At 38.6% G+C, this 22,013-nt stretch overlaps 1 protein-coding gene across 1 annotated transcript in view; it reads left to right on the top strand.

Annotated features, from left to right (window-relative positions):
- htr2aa (5-hydroxytryptamine (serotonin) receptor 2A, genome duplicate a) overlaps window positions 1-22,013 on the top strand; it is an 80,586-nt gene that overhangs the window by 41,874 nt on the left and 16,699 nt on the right. The window contains exon 2 of the mRNA XM_063500041.1: window positions 14,696-14,896. Within this exon, the coding sequence (XP_063356111.1) occupies window positions 14,696-14,896 (201 nt within the window). The remainder of the gene's footprint in view (window positions 1-14,695; window positions 14,897-22,013) is intronic.

Raw genomic sequence — 22,013 nt, 5'->3', positions numbered from 1 at the left:
TGTGTATGTGTGTGTTTGTGTGTGTGTGTGTGTGTGTGTGTTTGTGTGTGTGTGTGTGTGTGTGTGTGTGTGTGTGTGTGTGTGTGTGTGTGTGGTGTGTATGTGTGTGTGTGTGTGTGTGTGTCTGCGTGAGAGAGAGAGAGAGAGAGAGAGAGAGTCTTCTTGGCTTCATCTTCTTACATCTGGCAAATATTCACATGAAGTAAACACATTGGATTTGGGGGAGACGGGAGAGCCGGCTTCAAGAGTTCGGGTATCTAAAGCGTTGTGATTCAGGTGTGCGTGTGTGGGTGTGTGTGTGAGAGAGAGAGAGAGAGAGAGTTTGTGTGTGTGTGTGTGTGTGTGTGTGAGAACATGAGTCAGTGTGAAGAATTCATGCTGAGTGTGTTTGTACGTGATCATCTGTCTTCATCTTTCCTGCGCAAACTCTCCTCCTTCCTCTCCTCCTCTTTCTTTTCAGCAGATTTCTGTATCTGTCTTTTCTCTCTGCTCTTCTTTCATCAAATCAACCTTTCTGTTTGCGACTATGCCCTTGTGGGAGCTCATTTTCCCGCTCTCCATTTCCTGTCGCTCTTCTTCTATCAATTATTCTCATATTGCTTCACTTTTGAAAGCACGCAAACCTGGCCAAGAACAAGGTCGTGTCTGAGCCTTTGCACTGTTCTTTGCTGTTTGCTCTCGCTGTTGAGATGAAATCCCACCCTCTTAATGATGACAATATTCTGTTTCTTCTCATCTGCGATCCTTTTCGAATCAAAACCCAGACAACCTTGCGCCCTGCCTCTCCAAGCCTCTTCTTTGTGTTTACTTTAAAAATCTGCATCTGTTTGCAAATGTTGGTTCTGGATAGGAAAAGTCTGAAAGCGTGTTTGTCTCTTTTCTTCATCTGCACTGATCCAGTTTTATAAGTTACATCACAAATCTCTAAGCTTCAGCTTCTGGCTCCATTGCGTTCTGAGTACTTCAGATTCATTCATTTTCTAGCCAGGGTTTAGATTCAAAACTCAGTAACTGAGTTAGAAACGAGAGCATGCATATATACTGTATAAGTAGCCACATATTGCGAGGTTAGGTAAAAGTGCTGCAGTTTTTTTTCAAGGAATTTGCATTTGAATTCCAAAAATCTGATCTGCCTGAACAGAATGATACCTTTAAAGGAGAGTGATGTGAGGAATAATAACATGTAAATAATAAATGTGCATGTAACATAATGGTAACAAAATAATGTCCCTATCTAGTGAGATAATAGTGCTCAAGATCAGGCCCATTTGAGACCATTTGACCCAAGGACACAACTAGTACAACCGGTACTTTCTCAAGTACTAGAACTTCTGAAGACTTAACTGTGTGCTTAACTGTGAACTGAGCCCTTTGTTGGTAGCTTTTAAGGCAGTGCGTCTTCTAAAACAGTACAAAGTCTGGGGGAAAATGTTGACTTAAAGTGGACTTGCTATGTTTTTGCCCTATTTTCTGTTATATTATTACTGTTAATTCTATTAAGGTCTATAAAACATCACTGCCAGAAATGATGTTTTCTACCCTAATGCTGAACTGAACCGTGAATCAGAACTCGGAAGAAAGAAAATAGCCATTCTAAATTTCACACAGCAAAAAACTATTTACATATTTATCTTTTTTTGATACCCCAGAGGCTCAGGTCCATACTAGATCATGCATGACCCAAACAAATATGATTGTAATCTCCTCAAGTAGCCAGGACCTGTGATAGTAAATGTAATGGTTCTTAAATAACACTTTTCTAACCGACGTGAGAACTCGAGGCACTTTATACAGCATGTCGCTTTCTTACAAGCACTTTTTTTCCTCCTACATGTAAGTGCTTTCTATCTAACATTCTCGCTTCATTGAACACATCTGGAGCAACCAGGGAATGAACCATCAACCTTCTGATTAGTAGATGACCTGCTCTACCTGCTGAGCCCCATCCATTTGTGGTGCTGTATGGTACAGACTTTTGTACCCTGACTACAATCTTAAAACTCAAATTGCCTTACAATATAACACACCATGGGGTCACTGGTGTGAGCTGGCGCTATATCAATAAAACTAAACTGAAATAAATAGAAATGTCTGGGGAGAAGCAAGCAAATGTCCCACATCCTGGTGCACATCAACCTGCAAGCTTCATATCTCACAGTTACAGTTACACAGGCACACATCAGTGCATCTTTAAACTTTTTCCTAAAAGAAAAGCATGTCTGCCAACAGTGGGATTACTGCACGCTATGCGGCGAGTTTCCACATAATGTCAGAATCACACTAGCAGACACAGAAGGGCATGTTTAAGTGGCAGAGGAAGCAATAAATTATTAAATATCGGCTTGATTATTTCATTTAGGACAGTGAAGGATCAAATGTTTAATAATTTATCTTCTGGTTTCCCATTTTCACTTTTAATATTCTTTCCTGGTGGATTTATTCCCATGAAGATTACACCGCTGCGAGCTACGAGTCAGACTCCATCATTTTTGTTTTGTCATTCAAGTCTAAAATTTAACAAGCTTAAAAATGCATGAGTTCAGCTTTTGTGTGTGTATGAAAAAGGCATCTGTTAACCAGCAGTTGGCAGATGTTACACGTAAAACTCCCTGTAACTCGAGCAGTGCACTTAAACAAAAACCTCAAAATGAAACACACAAAAAAACTCTCCAGAAACATCTGAGACCTGCAGTTAACACAGAGCTAAAGAAATAAAAAATAAAATCTTTCACTTATGTTTGTTGTTCTTCCTCAGGGCTCCGACCTGCTGAAGACCTCCAGCTTGACAGCTTAACTGTAGGTTATGTCACATTAAAGTGTGCGCTGTGCTTAACAGTCTGAAGCATTCACGCAGCGCAGTCACCCAGATTTAACCTCCCTGAGAGACGACTGAAGTGATCCAATCTATTTACGTCTGTGTCCATTGGCAAATCGATACTTTGCACTCGGTTCTCCTGCTGTTCAGCTCTCCAGACAAACCACATCAAAACCCCAAAGAAGATTTAAAAGCCTGACCCACTGTTCACCCTAATGGTTGCACAATGAAAACACCCCAACTCATCCCACTATACCTGCTGGCTCTCCAGCTCCACGGTCTCACCCTGTAACCGCAGTAAATGTGTCACAAAAGCTTTCATCAAAGTAAAACAAAGGCTTCCTGATATTTCTGTCATAAATCTCATTACACTGTGGGTTTTTTGGTGGTCATAGCGGAGGAAGGCAGGAAATATGAGGAAAGATAAGGAGCAAGGTCCCACAATTAAACTGGAGACTCACTGCCGGATGTGTTTGAACCCATGTGGTATGTGCCCTAACCACTGAGCTGGGGGATCTTTTGAAAGATACAGTTCTGTACATGCAAAAGTTTCAAGCCACCGTCATTTCTTTATACTTCCAAGGAGACAGATTTTTTCTATTTTTTCTTTTTACATGCTCTTGAGTGATAGATATCCAGGGTTTCTGAACCTTTGTCTTTGGACATTGGCTGCTTTTTCACTTTTGCTTTTTTACTGCTTTTTCCATTCAGCCCTTCTACCTGACCTTTTTTTGTCTGCACATAACAGACAGGTGAACAAAGAACCACCTTTAAATTACATCTTTAGGCACTTTGTTACAAGCAGCATGTCAAAAAAAGACATCACTTGTTCCAATTTCTTTAGTCTAATCAATCAGAATCAGAATCAGAATCAGAAAGGGTTTTATTGCCAAATGTTGAGCAGGTTTACAACATTAGGAAATTGCTTAGTGCAAACATACTGTCATATAACGCTTAAATAAACATAAAAATTAAAATTAAAAGTGCTAAGTAGATAGATATATACATGAGTGCAGGTGGTGATCAGTGCCAAACATGGAATGATGCAGTGAACACAGTGTAGGGTCACGTGTTAGTGGTGGGAACAGTCATGTGGTTATTGTTCATGAGTCCAACAGCAAAAGATTGCCAACGATAATGAATGTTTGACATTCATAACACTGTATTTTGCACCAACAAGCCATTCTCAAAGAACTCTTAGCTGAAAACTTGGCATATCTTAGCCTAGTCTTGTGTGTCCTTAAGAATTGCGATGATTTTCCAATTTCCCATGATCCCTACAGCCCCCACCCTTTTTTCAGAATTGTCTCAAAGTTATTGTGCTGGAAGCCTGAAGTTACAAACAAACAGTGAATCTGAGCAGTGGACGCTGCACATTGATATGGTAGTATGGTTTTTAGCGAGCCAAGTAGGCTTTCCCCAAAACAAACCCTGTTTTATCCCACTTTGTGACTCCAACAGGGGATCATAATTTACAAGATGAACAACATGTTTTATTCTATAGGAAACTGGGGATGACAAAGCCCGAAGAACACAACGATTCTTTGGTCTTTGAACTGTGCTGTGTCACCTGAACAGGCAGAAAATCCATTGTTTTCCCACTGATTGAACCGTGGCACAGAGCTGACTGGGTCTAATTGGTGTCAGGCACTGAGAAATAATGTCACAGTCTCCTGCGGTCTGACACCTCTGAAGCTGTTGAGGCTTTACAAGCTGGGGAAACAGCAACATCAAACTACTGGTGGCTCTTTGAGAAAAAGAAGGGTGAGGTGACAATGCCGGAACATGTTGGGTATAAAGCGACAGCAGCAGTTTCATGAGGACAGCTCTCTGTGCATCAGCAGGAGTGGGAGCAAACAGCTGCATCTTGGCGGGTCCTAAGAGATTTTTTTTTTTGCTTCTCCTCTTTTTTTTTAGGTACATGTGGGGAAATCTCTCAGAGAGGGATAATTCAATGTGGTTCCAGGTCATTGCTATCAGAAGTTATGGAGCCGGTAATAATGTGATACTTTGTAGATCCCTGAGGGGGATTGTCTTTGTGTTGCTCTGTGGGAAAGTGAGAATGGAGGATAAGCCACAGCACAACATCCTTGTTTAAACACAAGATCCAGCAAGCGTTAATGCAGGTTTTTCTTCAGTGTATGTGCACAGGACAAGAAAAATCGCTTGGTCATCAGAAAAACCTTTAATTTGAATGAAACTTGCCTTTATTACCCACTGAGTGTATTTCAGCACAGCTGCCATTTAAAGTTTCATTATCTCATTCAGAAATTAGAAAACAGTTGACTAAATGTTCAGTGAATCATCAAATTAAGTTATTAGGAAACACTATTAGCTTATTCAGCCACACAAATGCTCTGCAATACAGGAAAGATTCACCTTGTGAAAACATTTCAAGACATGATAGAGGCCTTTTTCATATCTCTGTATAGGTAATGTGTTTAAAAAAAAAGAGCTCTGTCTCATCCAAATGAAAGCAGTGCATACCAGCTGTGTAGAATGACAGCAGGTCTCCACACTGACTTATTTCAAGCTGATGTTCAAGGGCCAAGTAAGGGCCAAGTAAGGGCCATTTAGGGACGTTTTGTCAGAGCCTCCAGCATCTGATACGAACACAAGGTGTCCTGGGGTGACGGAACTGGTTTCCAACTCTTCTCATGTAAAAGCTTGGAATCGCACTGAAACACACCCTTAAGCCCAATTTTTCAGCGTGCATGGTTAATGTTTTGAATTGGCAAAGCAAAGCAATGTACAAAATGCAGACCTGCTAAATACAAAACAAATGAAGTCTACTAATTGTAGGTCTTGTGAACGCTACCCTGGGTTTTATTTCCCTGCACATGAGTGTCAAATATTACTTGATTACACACTGATCTGGTGCCCAGTTTGGAATATGCGTAAAGCCAGGGTACAAATGCTCCTCAGTTTAGCAGTGTTGATCATTTAAAATGACAAATGTCACCAGTGGCAGCTCATAAAATCTGTAATGTATGTGTCTAAAATTGTTTAAAAGAGGCATCACTTTGTGTAACAACTGTAAGAGTTCACATTCTTGCTACTAAATGCTGTTTTTAGCAAACTGGGATCGACACTGGATCAAATAACTGACGTACAATTTGGGAAGATGTGCTATTCTAATGGGGTGAAAAAAAAGTGACGGGCTGAAATAACAGGGTGCTGAAAATTATTTGATCACCTGATCGGTCAGTCTGAGATGAGAAAAAAATCCAAATTCTCCAGGACCAGGACACTAGACTCAAAGGGAATACATTCAGCAGAAACAGAAGTTTTTAATGAATGATAACATGAAGACGGTACGTCTATTGAAATATATGTTTACATTAAAAGCTTACAGCTTTTCATTTAGTATCTTGTTTTCTTTACATGCCATTCATTTATTTTTATTTATATTTTTTGACTAATCCTGATTTGGAAAACTGTATATAATAACCAAAAGGAATTTGTATTATTATTTGTTATTACTATAGTAAATTAAATATATCATAACAATCGCAGCATACATATGTATATATACTATATTGCCGAAAGCATTTGCTCGTCTGGCTTCACACACATATGGACTTGAGTGAGATCACATTCTTAATGCATAGGTTTTGCTTCCTACAAGGTTTACCAATGTGTTTATGTAAACTTTTTAAAATTCTTCCAGAAGCGTATTTGTGAGGTCAGGCACTGATGTTGGACGAGATGCCTAGCACGCAGTCTTCACTCATACATCACAAAGTTGTTCTGCTGGGTTGAAGTTAGGTTGACTGACGCAGGCCAGTCGAGTTCTTCCATATCAAACTCACTCATCCATGTCTTTGATGTAACATTTGGATGCCGCTGCTCGGGCATGGAAACTCATTCTACGAAGCTCACTATGCACTGTTCTTGAGCTAATCTGAAGGCCACGTGAAGTCTGGAGGTCTGTAACGACTGACTATGCAGAAAATTGACAATCTCTGTGCATTATGGCCCCAAGTATCTACTGGTATAGCTCTGTGATTTTATGTGGTCTACCACTTAATGGCTGAGTTGCTGTCGTTCCTTATCTCTTCCACTTTGTTATAATACCACCAACAGCTGACTGTAGATAAGCGAGGAAATTTCATGACTGGACTTGTTACACAGGTGGCATCCTATTACGACACCACACAGGAATTGACTGAGCCCCTGAGAGTGACCCATTCTTTTGTATGAATTAAATAATTTGGGTGTTTGAGGGAATACTTTTGGCAACACAGTGTAGGTCTGTAGGTGCCCCGTCGCCTCCTTAAAAGGTGGGCCAGTCTGAACTGTTGCGCCTGTGCATTTGCAGAGACATTTGTTTATATCATTTCCTTAACTCGGCTGTGCATGGGAACGATTGTATAAAAAGTACAGGAGAGACAGATAAGATATATTTTTTAAAACTAGAACATATAATTGAACTGTAGGTCTAAGGTAAATAAGCAACTAACCAGCAAGTGCTATTAAGAAATATTTCACAACTTCTAACCAATGTTCCCTCTAAGCTGCGCACGTGCGCAATTGCGCACTGCTGGCACGGTCTCTGCGCACAGAAAATCTGTGTTGCGCACAAAAAAATCTAACCTGATTTGAAATTAAAATTAATACTTTAACAATTCTGTTTTGCAGTGTTAGTCAGTAAGTGACTGGCTGCTCCCGTATGGGATTAGAACAATGCCACCTTATCCCATAGTCCAGCCAATAATGCGATTTACATTCGTATATACGCAGCTAATCAAGGCTATGACAGCGTCCTTATATGCGACACCGGTGTTTTAGCTAGCAAAGCGGCGTGACTGATGTGGAGTGAAGCCACGTTAATGACAACGTGTACAACCATTGGAGATGTGAGCAGGACAGACGGAACAACTGACGGGAAAAGTGTGGACTTTATACCAGTTTTTAAATTGTGTTGATAGGCCATGTAAAACCAGAGTTATGATAAAAATATATGCAATGTTTGGTTTTCTTCCTGAATACTGTCGTTGTTTATATTTACTGCGGGAAGAAACGGTAAAAACTGCGTTTTATAAGGAAAACGCTCGAAAGCACTCTCCGCCTGTGAGCAAAAACAAACTCCACCCCCCTTTCCTATTCGTCCAAAAAAGTACCATGTCGACCAATCAAAAAAATGATATGGCAACGTGGCATCTAGTTGTTAAGTAACGGGGGGAAGTTTTAGGAGTGACGGCAGTGTTTTAAGATGTGAGAGATTTGAGACGTTTAGCGCAAATCTTGTGTAGTTAGTGTGTAGTGTAGTTTTTGTTGAGTGTGTCAGAACAATGAGGCGACTGCTGAATGTTACAGGTGTTACAGGAGTGATACATCTCCTGTTGTCAGGCCTGCAGGTATCAGGCTGTTGTTCTCCTTTATGTGGACAGAAATTATTTTTTGGAGTGGCACAAATAATTTGTGTGGCATCAGACTTGATGCAGAACAGCTGATTGTTCTGTAAATAGTTTGAAATGTTTATTTAAAAACACCTTGGCTGCATTTAAAAAAATAGCTGCAAAAAACTTTGTTTGCAAAACTCAGTTACTTTTTTTTAAAGAAGTAACTATATAATTAATTGCCCAGCATTGGTCATTATATACTGTATTTTGCAGACAGAGTTACAGGACTCTCTCCCAGACCACAGACTCATAATACAAGTCAGAGCTTTATTTAAAAAAAAAAAAAGAAAGTTGTGTTTTCAAAATTGGTGTTCAAGTAAATTTTTACTTCCAATAGTGTTAACATACTACACAGGTCATGAACAAGATTTTTTTTACATTTTCATTGTAAGTGGGCTAAAGCAGTTAATTAAAAGTAGTCTAACATAAATGTAAATGCTGTAATTTGATTATTTTAATAAACCATGTAACTTGGATGGATTCGATGCTGGCGTGACCACAGTGCACACGTCTGATGTCGCTCACAGTGGTCCAAGGGATCGCTCAGGGAGTTTGTGTGTTCGCTCAGACACATGAAAAATTAGAGGGAACATTGCTTCTAACCATTCAATTGATATCCACTTACTGTATGTTGGTTAATTAGTCAGTTATACAGAAGATTTGTTTAGGCTTAAAGTGAGAAATGCAATGTTATTGGCCATCAGTAACGCAACACTGGGACAATAGGACAACTATTACCCAGTGGTTATTAGAATTTCGTTGATCAAAATTGATGCAAAATCATTTTGATACAGTTGCCATTAATAAGAAAATAAATAGACACTAAAACTGAATAAGACACAAGGCTGTAAATATGTTTTTTCAATCCCTGAGAGTTCTCTTCAAATCTAATACAGCATGAATTATACACATTCAATATTAATACTGATAATATCAGTAACTTCAAGCATTTATGGTATTCAGAGGACAAAGTTGAAAGATTTTGGCAAGCTGCTAACTTTTCATGTTGTCATGTTGTCTCATTAGCTTGCTCTTTAAATCTAATTTGGAAATTGTTTTCATTTATTTAAAATCTCATCTGATAAAACGCAGAATCTGCCCACCTGAAACACAGAACAGCACAAGTGCAGGCCATAAAAGAGAGAAAAGAAAGCGGTTTGTGATCAGTGCTGGAGTATAATGGGCCTGATTGAGAGAGAGAGAGAGAGAGAGAGAGAGCAAAAGAGATTCACAAATGTAAAACAAGGTCAGAGAGACAGAAAAGGACATATAGGCAGACAGAGGACAGAAATAACTGTTCAACATGACCATCAGACAGAGACGATGACATAAGCAGTGCGATTAAAATAAAAAATCTACGGGAAAAGAGGAAAGTAGTGAAGTGATGAAGTGATGATGACGGTGAGGAGAAGGCGGTAGAAGAGAGTCTGGCGGTGACCATGGCGACATTGAGCAACGTGGGTGAGTCATCTCCTTCCAAATAATAAAAGCCTGGATCAGGTTGTCTCTCACCTGTCGCATGGTGGGAACAACAGAGAATGGAGGTGGATGAGGAGGAGGGTGCGTAAACACTCCATCATGATCTGGAATATGATGGTGCTCATGATGATCTGGCTCTAATCCCCTCAGCTATGGCTCTATTTTTGTCAACACCCTTGGGATGAGATCCTGGGGGAGGTGGTGACAACTTGGCCACAAAAAATCTCCCAGATACTGACAGGGACTTTTTGTTTACATATTCTATATGGGCTGATGTTAAATTCACATGGATGAGCTGATTTATTCAATCAAGGGCTGGTTTCTGTATGCGTACATTCAGTTTTTCATGATTATGCAAAATTAAGGTCCCAATTGTCCTTAAAGATCTGCATCAAATCCTCAGTGCCATTGGTGAAATCTCTTAAAAAAGCAGACATGGTAGATGCATTTATTCTTGCTTTTCTTATGGTCTTTACAAAGAGTAGGAGGCGGCCTGGCTGCAGATGCATGGAGGATTACATTTTGTGAGGACTGTAACTCACCATAATGTCAGCTATTTAGCTGTGAAAATCAGTTTTAAGCAAGCACTTGGCAACAGTGGGAAAGAAAAACTCACATTTAACAGGAAGAAATCTCATGGTTTACAGAGGGACAGCCATCTGCCGTGAGTGGTTGAGGTTTAGGTAGAGCAAGACAGGACAAAAGGCACACATGAGAAGAATCACTAATGGTTAAATGCAATACTGGGTTGTAAACACAGAGTGAAAAAGAAGTGAGTTAAGAGGAAACACTCATCATGGGAGGCCCCCAGTATCCCAGGACTATGGCAGCGTAAGTAAGGGAGGATTCAGAGTAATTTGATTCAGGCTTATATAAGATTCGTTAAAACGGAAAGTTTCAAGCCTAATCTTAAAACTAGAGACGGTGTCGTTGTAGTTCCACAGAAGAGGGCCCTTTCACCCACATTCAGTTTATTAAAACTCCTATTGTGATAATATGGTTCTATGATGTCTTTCACATGAGAAGGAGAAGTTGAGGAGAAGGATATTGAATTCAGTTCTTCATTTAACAGGAACCAACAAAGAGAAGGCAATATGGGAGAAATGTGGTTGCTTGCTCTATTCTCTGTCAGCATTCTTACTGGAGTGCTCTGGATCGACGAAGTCTTTTTAAACAACTTTTACAACCTGATGATAATGAAATAATCCAGGCTAGGAGTAAAAAATGCAGTAGTTTTAGTTTTTCAGTGTAACTCTGAAAATATTTTTTCTAATTTTAGAGATATTGCACAATATCATATTAGGATATATTTTGGTCAAAAATGAGCCCAAGATTTGTCACAGTGTTACTGGAGAGCAAGTTTATGCCATCTAGAGTAAACATCTGGTTACACACTATGTTGTACGTAAGAAACCACGTTTATCCATAGCCAGCGTGTCAAATTCCTTTCAGTGTCACTTGCTCTGGTGCCTGGAATACCATCAGCTAAAGTCACTGGAATCTTTAGCTTCGTAAATCTAAGAATGGACTTGCCAATAACCAGTTTGTTTTTTGTTTTTTTATTTGAGAGGTGTGTTGCTCTGTGGGGAAAGCTGATTTGAAACATAAGGGGCTTGGTGGTGTGCTTGCTCATCATAGCCACACAGCTGGCCAGATTTCCCAGCTGCTGGGGTAATATACCAGGACTAGTTACCTTTGCTCACGCAGGCTACTTGGGCCTGGCTATCGACAGGGTTGTTTTTGTTTTTTGTTTTTTATGGTGTGGACTCAGTTATCCAAATAAATGAGTCTGATCTCCAAAGCTACAACCCAACAATATTTATTTCAAGTGCCATTAATGCTAAAGGAGGGCAAAGAGTGAATAAACATTTGACAAATTGAGCAGGAAAGTGCTGCTGCTATGGTGCAAGAGTATTGATCTAAGCTAGCAGAAGCTAACCAAGCTAATCACTAAAGACACAAGAGTGAGTACCATTCAAAAATTGTTGAGATCTCTTTGAAAAGTGTTTATTGAATGGGACATTACCACATTTTAATCTACAGATGCCATTTATCGATTTATAGACATCTCCTGATGTATTGGGATTGGAGCAATGGAACTAGCAAGCTGCTAGCTTTATCAGCTTTATCAGTGATAAATAATTATGATAACGTTTGCAATTTCAAAGTTTTTTAACCCCTTCAGTGACAAAGACTCAGTAGTAATCTGCACTTTTTTTTTTTGTTTGTTTTTTTTTACTTTCCGTGTCTGCCATGTAATAAGTATTGCTGAATTTGCTTTGTAAAGAAATTTTTTTCTACACTCAAAATGGGAGGCTTTTATTTGTTTTTAGTTTTTCACTTTCTCATTTCATTCAATTTTGATTTTATAGTTTTGATTTTCACTGCTCTGTTTCTGTGTTATGCAGTTTGAACTGCCCTGTGCAGAAACAACCTCTATAAATAAACTAACCTTGATCTATAGAACATAAAAAGCATATCTGCTTCCATTCATGATAATATTCATAATATAATATAATTTACATCAGCAGCTGAGTAGTTTCAGGACCAATTTAGAGGGCTATATTTAGAAATGACTGCTGCAGGAGCAGCACGACAGCCATGAGGGAGACATGCTGTGGTTGTGTGTGTGTGATTTGAAGATACGTGCATGTGTGTAGAAACATATAGTTCCAGCCTGTGCACCTGCAGTTTAGTCAGTGGTGGATGTATCTGGAGCACATTCTCAGTTCGAGGCGGGTCTAAAAGCTTTCGGCCCTGTTCCATCTGTATGACTCATTCCATTTATCACTCTGCAGTCACTGTGTGATCAGCTTTTTAGAGGCTAACAACACACAAGTCCATGAAAACCACCATTGTAGCACAGCTAATGTTCTTTATCACAGACACAAGTTAAATTAAAGCAAATCTGCAGTCTGGAACAGAAACAAATATTGTCCCTGTGCATCATTACTATTCATATTAGAAAGACCAGCTGCAAAAACCTACGAAATAAGCCACTGGTTATCATGAAGCCACCTCCCTTCATGGGAAAATTTCCTGGAGATATAAAAGGAGAAGAGAGACTTCTCTGCTTTTAAGTGAACTATGAAATATATTGCTAAGTTTTGAGGGACATAGACATACTTTCGGTACATGAGGTATAGTGACTGTATTTTTCCAGTTAGTCCTCACGTTTCATCTTACTCCACAATCACTAAAGTTAGATTTATTCTGTGGCGTCATGCCTCCTGCTTTTTCTCGTTCTTGTAGTTATGCACCATGGTTTCATACTTCCCGTGTAGATGCCCGAGCCACATCAGCAGGCTCCTTTCTGTGTTAAAAAACAGAAAATCAACTCTGAGCTCCATTTCCTCACCCATGACTCTGAGTCCTGTATGATATAGTAGGAAACAAATTTTATGCCTCCTCTATCCTCGGTCTGATTCTTTCAAACAGTACATAAAGCTTGTAAAGATGAGAATGCAAACATACCATTCGCTTTGAGGCTCAGCTAATTCTTCAAAGCAGCATACTGGTAAAGCATTAGCATTACTTCACTTGGGACAGCAAATTAAATATATCAACAAGAATCAAAAATATCACCTTTTAAGGTATCTTGTGAGCATATTTCTTGCTAAAAAAATACTCAAGCATGAGGTCATTTTACACATATTACAATCATATATTATTCTTAAGATTCCACTGCAGCAGTTGGGGTTTAAACTACCTCCATTTCTAACCTGGATTCAGCCATGAAGAAATAAAACAGTGAGGTCATGACCTGAAAGCCAGGTTAGGCTTTGTTCCACTAGCTTAAATGCAAGCTCTTGTGGGAATTTCAATGGTCTTTGTGAAAAAGGATAAGCATTCTCTTGAGTGTTACTTTGTACTGCTGCTCAGACACATTTTATAACAAAATTAAACCTGGATTCTTGTTTGAGAATAATCCAAGAAAAATATACAAGTTTAATTTCATATCATTATCTCTTCTAATGTCAGTTCTGTGAGGACCTTTCAGAGTAAATAAAATAAGATTGTTATTCAGTAACAATAATTTATGTTTGGAAGTGGGACTCTGTTCTGAGACCTTCCTGGCCCGCCACGCACAAATGTGCAAAGTCAAAAGGCAGCGAGAGCAGCTGCAGATTTGTCTTATCAGTAACAATGACATGACTTTAATTAAGTGAGAAAGAACATGAATAGCATGATATGGAAGAAATGAGGGTGGAGGTGGCTTTGTGAAGGAGCATGAGGGGTAGCTGTCACTGTATGCAGCTGTACAGAGCACACCCCAAGTGAGATTTGCCAATAGGATGTTCATCAGAGTATCCGCAGAGCCATCAGCTGATGATTTTGAAAACAACTGATCTGCCAAGATTGCTGGCTGAGCTTCAGGCTACGGCCTGCCAGAAACAATGCTATGCAAAGATTTTTCAACATTTTCAGCAGCTCGCACAGTCTTTTTCCCCTCTGTGATTTTGTTATTTCCAAATTTTGTGCACCCAGACTCATTCATGGATTTACCTCACTGGTCAAGCACTGACAGTTAAGATCAAGAGTGATTTTAATTGAAAGTTGCTTAAAAACATCAGTATTTGAAAAAGTACCATTTCTGAGTGATTTTGAAACACTTTTTTAAGTGGCATGTTCTCAATAAATGGTCTGTACTGAATTTTAATTTTAAGCCTGTGAATATCAGTCAGGTGTAAATAAAGCTTACCTTTGGGAAAACCTGAAAAATGCAGTTTTAAATAATTGAACAAAGATTATCAGTCAAGTAGCAGAAGATGTAATGTTGACACCACACAGCACTAAAATGCATCACTGTGTTATTGAAGTATAGCCACAACTAGCAAAAAAACAGATAGGTTAGTCTTTAACTTAATGTTCAGATTTGATACAATGCAGTGAAATTACCTTTTGGAGGATATCACTGAGACTAAAGCACCATTGTTCATTCAGGCAAAGCTATTTTCACAGATTCAACAAATATGTACTCTCTGCCCTTCTGCAGATTATGGTTGGCCCCTGCCCTCTGATCTTTGCCCCATCTGGATCTATCTGGACGTCCTGTTCTCCACAGCATCCATCATGCACCTTTGTGCCATTTCTCTGGATAGATATATCGCCATACGCAACCCAATCCATCACAGCCGCTTCAATTCTCACACCAAGGCCCGCATCAAGATCATGGCAGTGTGGACCATTTCAGTGGGTAAGTACACACATGCAGACCTAAACACCAACTATCTATGGTCTATATATCTGTCAGTAAATTGTGGGATACTGAAGTCTTCAAAGGCCAAAAATGCTGCATTAGATTGAATTTGAGATGCCTTCAACACTAACAGGGAGAAAACACCAACTGGCAGCAGCATGCAGTATGTCAGTGAACAGAGCAACAAGGATATAATGGGATGACAGTGTGGGACATTTTCAGTCTTGGCAGAAGAAGCTACGACAAGCAATGAGAAGGGACAAGAAATGTTGGAAGTGCAGGTGGATCAAGAGTGGATATTGCACTTCACACTGATTTAAAACAGGGAGAATACAACTTTGAAATCTAACCAAAAAATAAAATGGTTCAGAAAAGTGTTATGAATCAAATAATACTACAAAAAAATCAAAGCACATTCTTCTGAAACACAGCTTGAAAAGCCTTTAATTTCCTGGAGGTGTCCATCGTTTATTTTGTTAGGTTTCTTATAGAAAAACTTGTCCTGTACTGTAGGTATTAAGCATCAGACAGAGAAATGCAAAATCTGTACAAAATTGCGGCACGGCATAAAATTCAAAACTAAAGACATGTCATGTGACAAAAAGATCTTGGATCACGTTTGCTTATGTGTACTTAAGACCTGAAAAGATGTTAAGCGAATCTTTAAGGTCGTGATGCTCAACTTATGACACAATTTTCTCATTTACAGAGAGGGGACCCTTCTTACTCATGGTCCTAAGTATATGATAGAGTTAATACGCCAGATAACAATCCATAAGTAACTCAAAGAGCAAACCTTGTGGGACACAACAATTAGTGAAACACAGATTATTTAAAGATTGCCGATTTGTAAATTTAAGCTGCCAAATATCATCCTGGGTAATGCTAGCTTGCCAGGTACAATAAGGCCTCAGTCACACAGGCCTATGTGACCCCCTGACAGCCTCCAGTTGCTAGAGAAAAATGTGTATTCCCTGAAGAGGAGCTGCTGGGTGCTCCTGGCTCTTGCTAAGTGAAATCAGTCAGAAAGCACCCAAAATCTCTTTATGATTGCTTTGGTTGCTAGCACATTGCAGTTTTCACTCTCAGTTTACATGAAAGATACTGACTTGTCTGTAAGCACTTGCCAATTAATCTTTGAGCTGTAGTGAAACTAAAAAAAAAAACCTCTGTGATGCAATAAAGAAAGAGAGACTGTTTGCAAGTAAATATTTTGTCTTACTACTGCAATTAACTCATTTGCAAAGGAACATCTTTTACTTTGAAGGCGAATGGTTTCTGATTTACATCACACATTTCACAGTTTCAGTACAGCTCTTGAATAGTTTGTTAGTGTTTGCAGGGAAACACAAAACTACTGGAAACCACGGCAACAGACCAAATTGATTGCAAGGAGGTTGTCAGTGCAGCACTGTGTATTTCTTTGTAACCAGTTTCTCATTAGGGACTGACAGCAACTACTTGCATTGCAGAATTTACACTTTTCCTTTCCAACTGGTTGTTGGCCTCTTTATATGACTGGGGTCTAACCATGTATATAGCCATCTACTAGGTCATCAAGGTGTGGTCCTTACCAGTATCTACAGAGGATTCAGGCCCGGCTTCTGTCAGAGCGAGAGAGGGTTTTTGAAACCTCTGCTTTGTGCTTGATTTCAAAGGCAATTATTTGAACATTTAAGTTCACTTTGTATCTTATTCTGTTTTTATAGACTGTGGGCTAGCGGTCTTGTGTGTCTTGCCTAAAGCAGCATTCATACGAGGAGTCACTTTTATTGACTTCATTAAAGTACAGAAAAGGTGAAATGAGGATAATGTGCTTCTTGAGGCTAAGAGCCATTTTCCCCAAAGTTTCCCAGCCACACTATCGAAACAGTAATGGGAATGAATCAGTACACTGAGGTTTTAAAACTTGGAACTACACCAAACCTAAATCACTCGCAGAAGCCTTGGTCTACATATTTTACATTTATTATTTCAGTTCAGGATTTTTTTACTTTATTGTTTATGCTGCTGAAATGAAAAGAAGCAACTCTGTAAAAATGTAGCCATGTACATGTAAAATGTTGCCTCTCTTAATTCTAATTTGTTATGTGCAAGAGCATCATAAAAATGACCTTATATTTAGCAAGTCTTAAAACTACTTACATAAAAATGAACAGCAAAGCAAGAATGTCTTTTTTTATTTAACAAAAATGAAGTCAAAATGCAGAAGCAGTGTTTGAAAAACGAATTCCATCCTTACTACTTCCACAGGAAATAACAGGGTAAGTAGCAGCCATGTCCTGCTAATCAAACTACTGGATTAACTGATCATCAGCAAATGTGAGCACATCTATAAAAATATGGTTTTCGCTGTTAAAACAATGTCAAAGAGGAAATACATCACAAATCTTAGAGAAGCAACTGTTGCTGCCCATCAGTCTAGGAAGTCTAGAAAATATGTGACTTCTTTATCATGTGACTATACAATATATTAACAACACTGTCTTCACCAGATTTACATAAAAAATTTAATATTCACTCAAATATTTGCTAATTTTTCAATAATTTACTGTTGAACTCATCATGTAAACTAACCTTGGAGGACATTTTGGCGTTTGATTTGGCACAAGGGTTAAGGCAGTACATCAGTGCTGTATTTTATTTGACATGTGCTCTTTGTAAATATCGGATCTCTAATAAAGGCCAGGATTCTTTTGCTATGATTTACTTGGATAAAACAGCACAAATTCAAGTTCTCTGAGTTCATAAACAGCTAAACTGAAGTTACTTAAGAGAGAATATAGTGAAGAGGAATAAAAAGAGTACAATCCTATTCATCCAAAACATTGCAGGCAGCTCCTCATAAGATGCAATTTTCCACAAGATGTTTATGGCTTCATATAATTTTTTGTAAAGGATCGAGAACAATCAAGTCTTGATAATTGGTTTCTGCTAGTCTGGCTGGTCTCCAGCTGTTCAGTTCAATGGACATAGATGAACAGGAAATGTAATGATGGGACTGTAGTCAAAGACCTGCAGCCACAGTGGTGGTGGGATGGGAGTGCATATTAGCTTTAATTATTTACTCAGAAAAACAAGAAACATAAAGATGAAATCAAAGATCTCAGCTTCACGTGATTGCATGTAACCGGCAGTGTGCAAAAACATCATCAGATGTTGGTGAAGTTTGCACTTTTTCTGCTTCAGTTTTTCTGTCCCTGTTGGTTTCCTTAACTCATTAGTTGGCATGCTCTTATACTAAACTAATTAAAATGAGAAATGTTAGAAAGTTGATCTTTCTCCAAGTTGCAGCATGCCGAATCCTCAAATTTTATCAAATTAATGGGTGATGATAACATTCAAGCTATATGTCTGTGTGGTTGGGCTCTTTGTGATTTTCTAAGTCTATAAACTGAGTTATCCTGATTTAATATAAGAAACACTACGAGCACAATGCCAAAATGAAAGAACAAATATAACAGTGAGTGATATAAGAAGAAATATGTAATGTATTTTTTCTGTCTTCAGTTTTAGCTTGACACTTTTGTAGTTTTTAGTTCATCTGTGTGACAGACTGATCACCTTATGTCATGGTGAGGGCTCCATCATTCGTCAGTCCACAATTCACAAGAATCACTATATCCTTTAGAGTATTAGTCAGATTTTAGTAAACTTTCACCTAATGATCACCTAATGGGTTTTCCCCAAAACTTAATATCAAGATCAATCAATGACCAATAAATATATCCTGACAATTATGATGAGTGAGCTGGATGAGCTATGACATCACTGATGTTCTGGATTTTAGTATCCTTGATTCCTGTTCATTCATTAATTTTATTTTTGTGTGTGCTCCCTTTTGTTGACTTACTTGTTTTTCTTGAAAGTGTGAATGACCTTTTGCTTGCTTTTAGTGCATGCTCTTTTGGTTTCCGGCCTGACTTTCCAAACGTGTGGTATTGTGTGTTTGGGGTCTGTGATCTATTAAATACCTAAATACTGATGTGTTGGCATAGTGTCAGACCAATGGCAGCACAAAAAAATTCAGATTCACCTACATAATGTAGTCAATTTGCATGTAAAAAAAAAAAAGAAAGAGCCAAATTACTTACAAGAGTCAACATAGCCACAAAAAACATCTACAACATAAAATGACTGCAGACAGAACACAATTACTGTAAAAAGAGGCAAACCTACTATAAAATGATGCACAACAACCAAAGAAGAAAAACCTGACTTAATGAGAAACAAAATTAGTACAACGATAAAGCTGCAGAGAGATAACAACAACCAGAATCACAAGACTCACAAGACCCAAAATCAAGATTACAAAAACAAAGTTAACACAAAATCTGTCCAGTCAATTACGTGAAAAACCTCAGTTATTTAATGTGATTGTTCATCAACAATTATTGCCCTTTAAAAATGTCTAATTTTACAGGGAATTTTCTAGAAAGCTGAAAGGTGTGTTTTGTTCCTTTGGCTAATTATTTACACACTGCTCTCCCCTGCATAAGCTGTCTTTACAGGTTAAAACTATCAGTATTGGAATCAGCATCAGCAATACTGGTTCTGTATTTACTTTGTATCGGAATAATACCAACACTTGGAGTATTAAACAGCACTAGAGAAGAACAAAGTTATAGCACAGAAAGAGCTATGATGAAACTGAGTGTTGAAAATAGTTACTGCAGTCACTGTCTGCGTTTTTCACATTACGTTTTTTCTTTTATCTTTGGTTGCATTTTTCGGGCTTCTCCAATTTCCAGAGAACTTCGATGTCTCTCACTTCCCTGTTGCAGCCAATGATTAACCAACGAGCATTAGACCGCTGATTGTGCTCATCCACATTGGACAACAGTCAGTTTGGATTTTGGAGGACTTCATTAGAACAGATTTGCATTGGTTTTAAACCCCTGTCTATAAGCCCTCTACATGTAAATACCAAACAGACACAACCATGGTGGCAAAATTTAAGCATAAGGCCCATCCTCAAAGGCAACGGCTTCTGGTATGCAGCCTCAACCATGATATATCCACAAGTGCACCCAAGGACAGCAAGAAAGTCCAATGACAGTGGACTTGTGAGTCTTGTAAAACCATCAGTTTTAGCTGCAAAAAGAGCAACGGAGAGATGAAACTGGCAACCAGCTGACACCTTGGACACTTGCTGCCAAACGCAAGCCGTGTTGTAAACCCTCGGAGATGTGGAGACAAACACAGTTGGTAACCTTAACCCTAACCTTATATTCAGGACAAAGGCAAAACAAAATATCTATGGAAAAAAAACATGTCTATTGGGAAGATTTTCTTTCTTTTTTTTCCTACTGATTGCCAATACTTTGGGGTGATCAGAACAAGAGGAACCAGAAGATCCCAAAGAGTTAGTGACGTTTTCACAGAGTTACTTACAGAAACCTTTTGCAACGTTTGCATCTTATTGACCTTGTTTACTAAATGAACTCAATTATAATAAATTCATTATGTTGGCTTCAGCCAAATTAATCCGTGAGTGAGTTTGGACCTTTAGGGAGGGTAAGAATTGCAACACCGAAACAAACCAGTGAAAAAAGTTTTCCCTGAAAAAAATTCTGATTGTGAATGTAATAATGATTAAGTCTAAAAATCAAGATTAGAAATCAGCATGGTGCTTGGTTAAAAGAAAATAATGTCCGACCTGTGTTACCCTCTTGTGCTTTTATGTTAGTTATGAAAATGGAAATTACTCACTCATTATGTTCTTTAAATAGGGGGACGATTTAGACACAGTTAATATTTCATCAACTGGAGAAACTGTCAGGTTAGCTCTGCCCATTTTCTGACCTTGTAGCTGTGACAGATGCAGCAAAAATCACTGATAAGATCTTTTTTCATCAAAATACTACTGTCAGTAAACACAACATCCACAAAGAAATGTGACATACCTGAAAATCTTCAGCTCCATACAAACACATCAGTCCAATCTTCAACACACAGTTAAACAAAAAAGGTAAGAGGAAAGATCTCGATGAGCTTTAATGAAGCATCTCAGCCTCAAATAAGCACAATACAAGCATCAGCGTGAAAGACATTAGACTTTCTAATGGTAGAGGTAAAGGGCACTGGAGGAAACCGCACTACGAATGCATTAATGGTTTTGGTTATTATCCCGCTTTTTATACAAAAAGCATGGTGTACTGCTTTTAAAGAATGACAAAAAGACCATTTTTATCTTCGTCTAATTTATTTCAGTGATCTCAGGGTCTAGTCTGCTGCATCTATACCACAGTCTGTATATAAAGAAAAAACTTTTCATCACAACGAGAACTTGAAATCCAAATATTGCAGTCGTGGCCGGGAGATACAGATGTGTTATTAAGGTCCCGCCTAATTAACAGTGTAAAAAGTGTTGTTTTTAGCACCTGCTGTAACTCTGTGGAATTCCAGCTCCAAGTGTCAGGAAGAGTCAGTGAAAAAACTGCATTCTGTATAATATGTTTTAATTATTGCTTTAATGCCAACAGCATTATCCAGCCTCTCTTATAACATATTGGGACCAGAGGGGACAAATGCAGCACTGACATCTAGCAGGACAAGAAGAATCTACTATCTGACGACTTTCCCCAGTGCTGTTTCTGTGAATCTTTCAAATAAAAACATAGTTACATAGTTGGAAGGATTATGAACGCTAGTTTGGTCCCAAGTCTGCAGTTCGTTAAATCGCCTGGATCAGTAGAAGGGTTTCTAATCAACTTCAATCACCAGCTTAGAAAGACTGGTGCATAGCCATTTAATAAAGGTCAGATCTAATGTAGGTGTGTTAATTAGTGCTTCGGTATCCTTGAACACTTTAACTGGGATGGTGTCTAAAAGACATTTGGCATTAAAAGACATAAAGACATTTCCTGTAGTTAACTCCTTAATAGTTAACTCCTTAACTCCTTAACAGCCTTAATATGAATGAATGAGGTCTTACAGATGATTTCAAAGATGCTGCTCTGGATGGTAAAACATGCAGCTTGGAGAGGTCACATTTGGACTCTGGAACTTCGGGGAAAAAAAGGTGAAGATATACAAAGTAAATGGTCACTTAAACACTAACTCAACAGGCACAAGCCGATGATTGTGTCATGACCTAAACCTAAACACGAAG

This window comes from Pelmatolapia mariae, linkage group LG16_19 (assembly GCF_036321145.2).
Source record: "Pelmatolapia mariae isolate MD_Pm_ZW linkage group LG16_19, Pm_UMD_F_2, whole genome shotgun sequence".
NCBI lineage: Eukaryota > Metazoa > Chordata > Actinopteri > Cichliformes > Cichlidae > Pelmatolapia > Pelmatolapia mariae.
The sequence above is the reverse complement of the archived record's forward strand: the minus strand, read 5'-3'. Positions and strand labels throughout refer to the sequence as shown.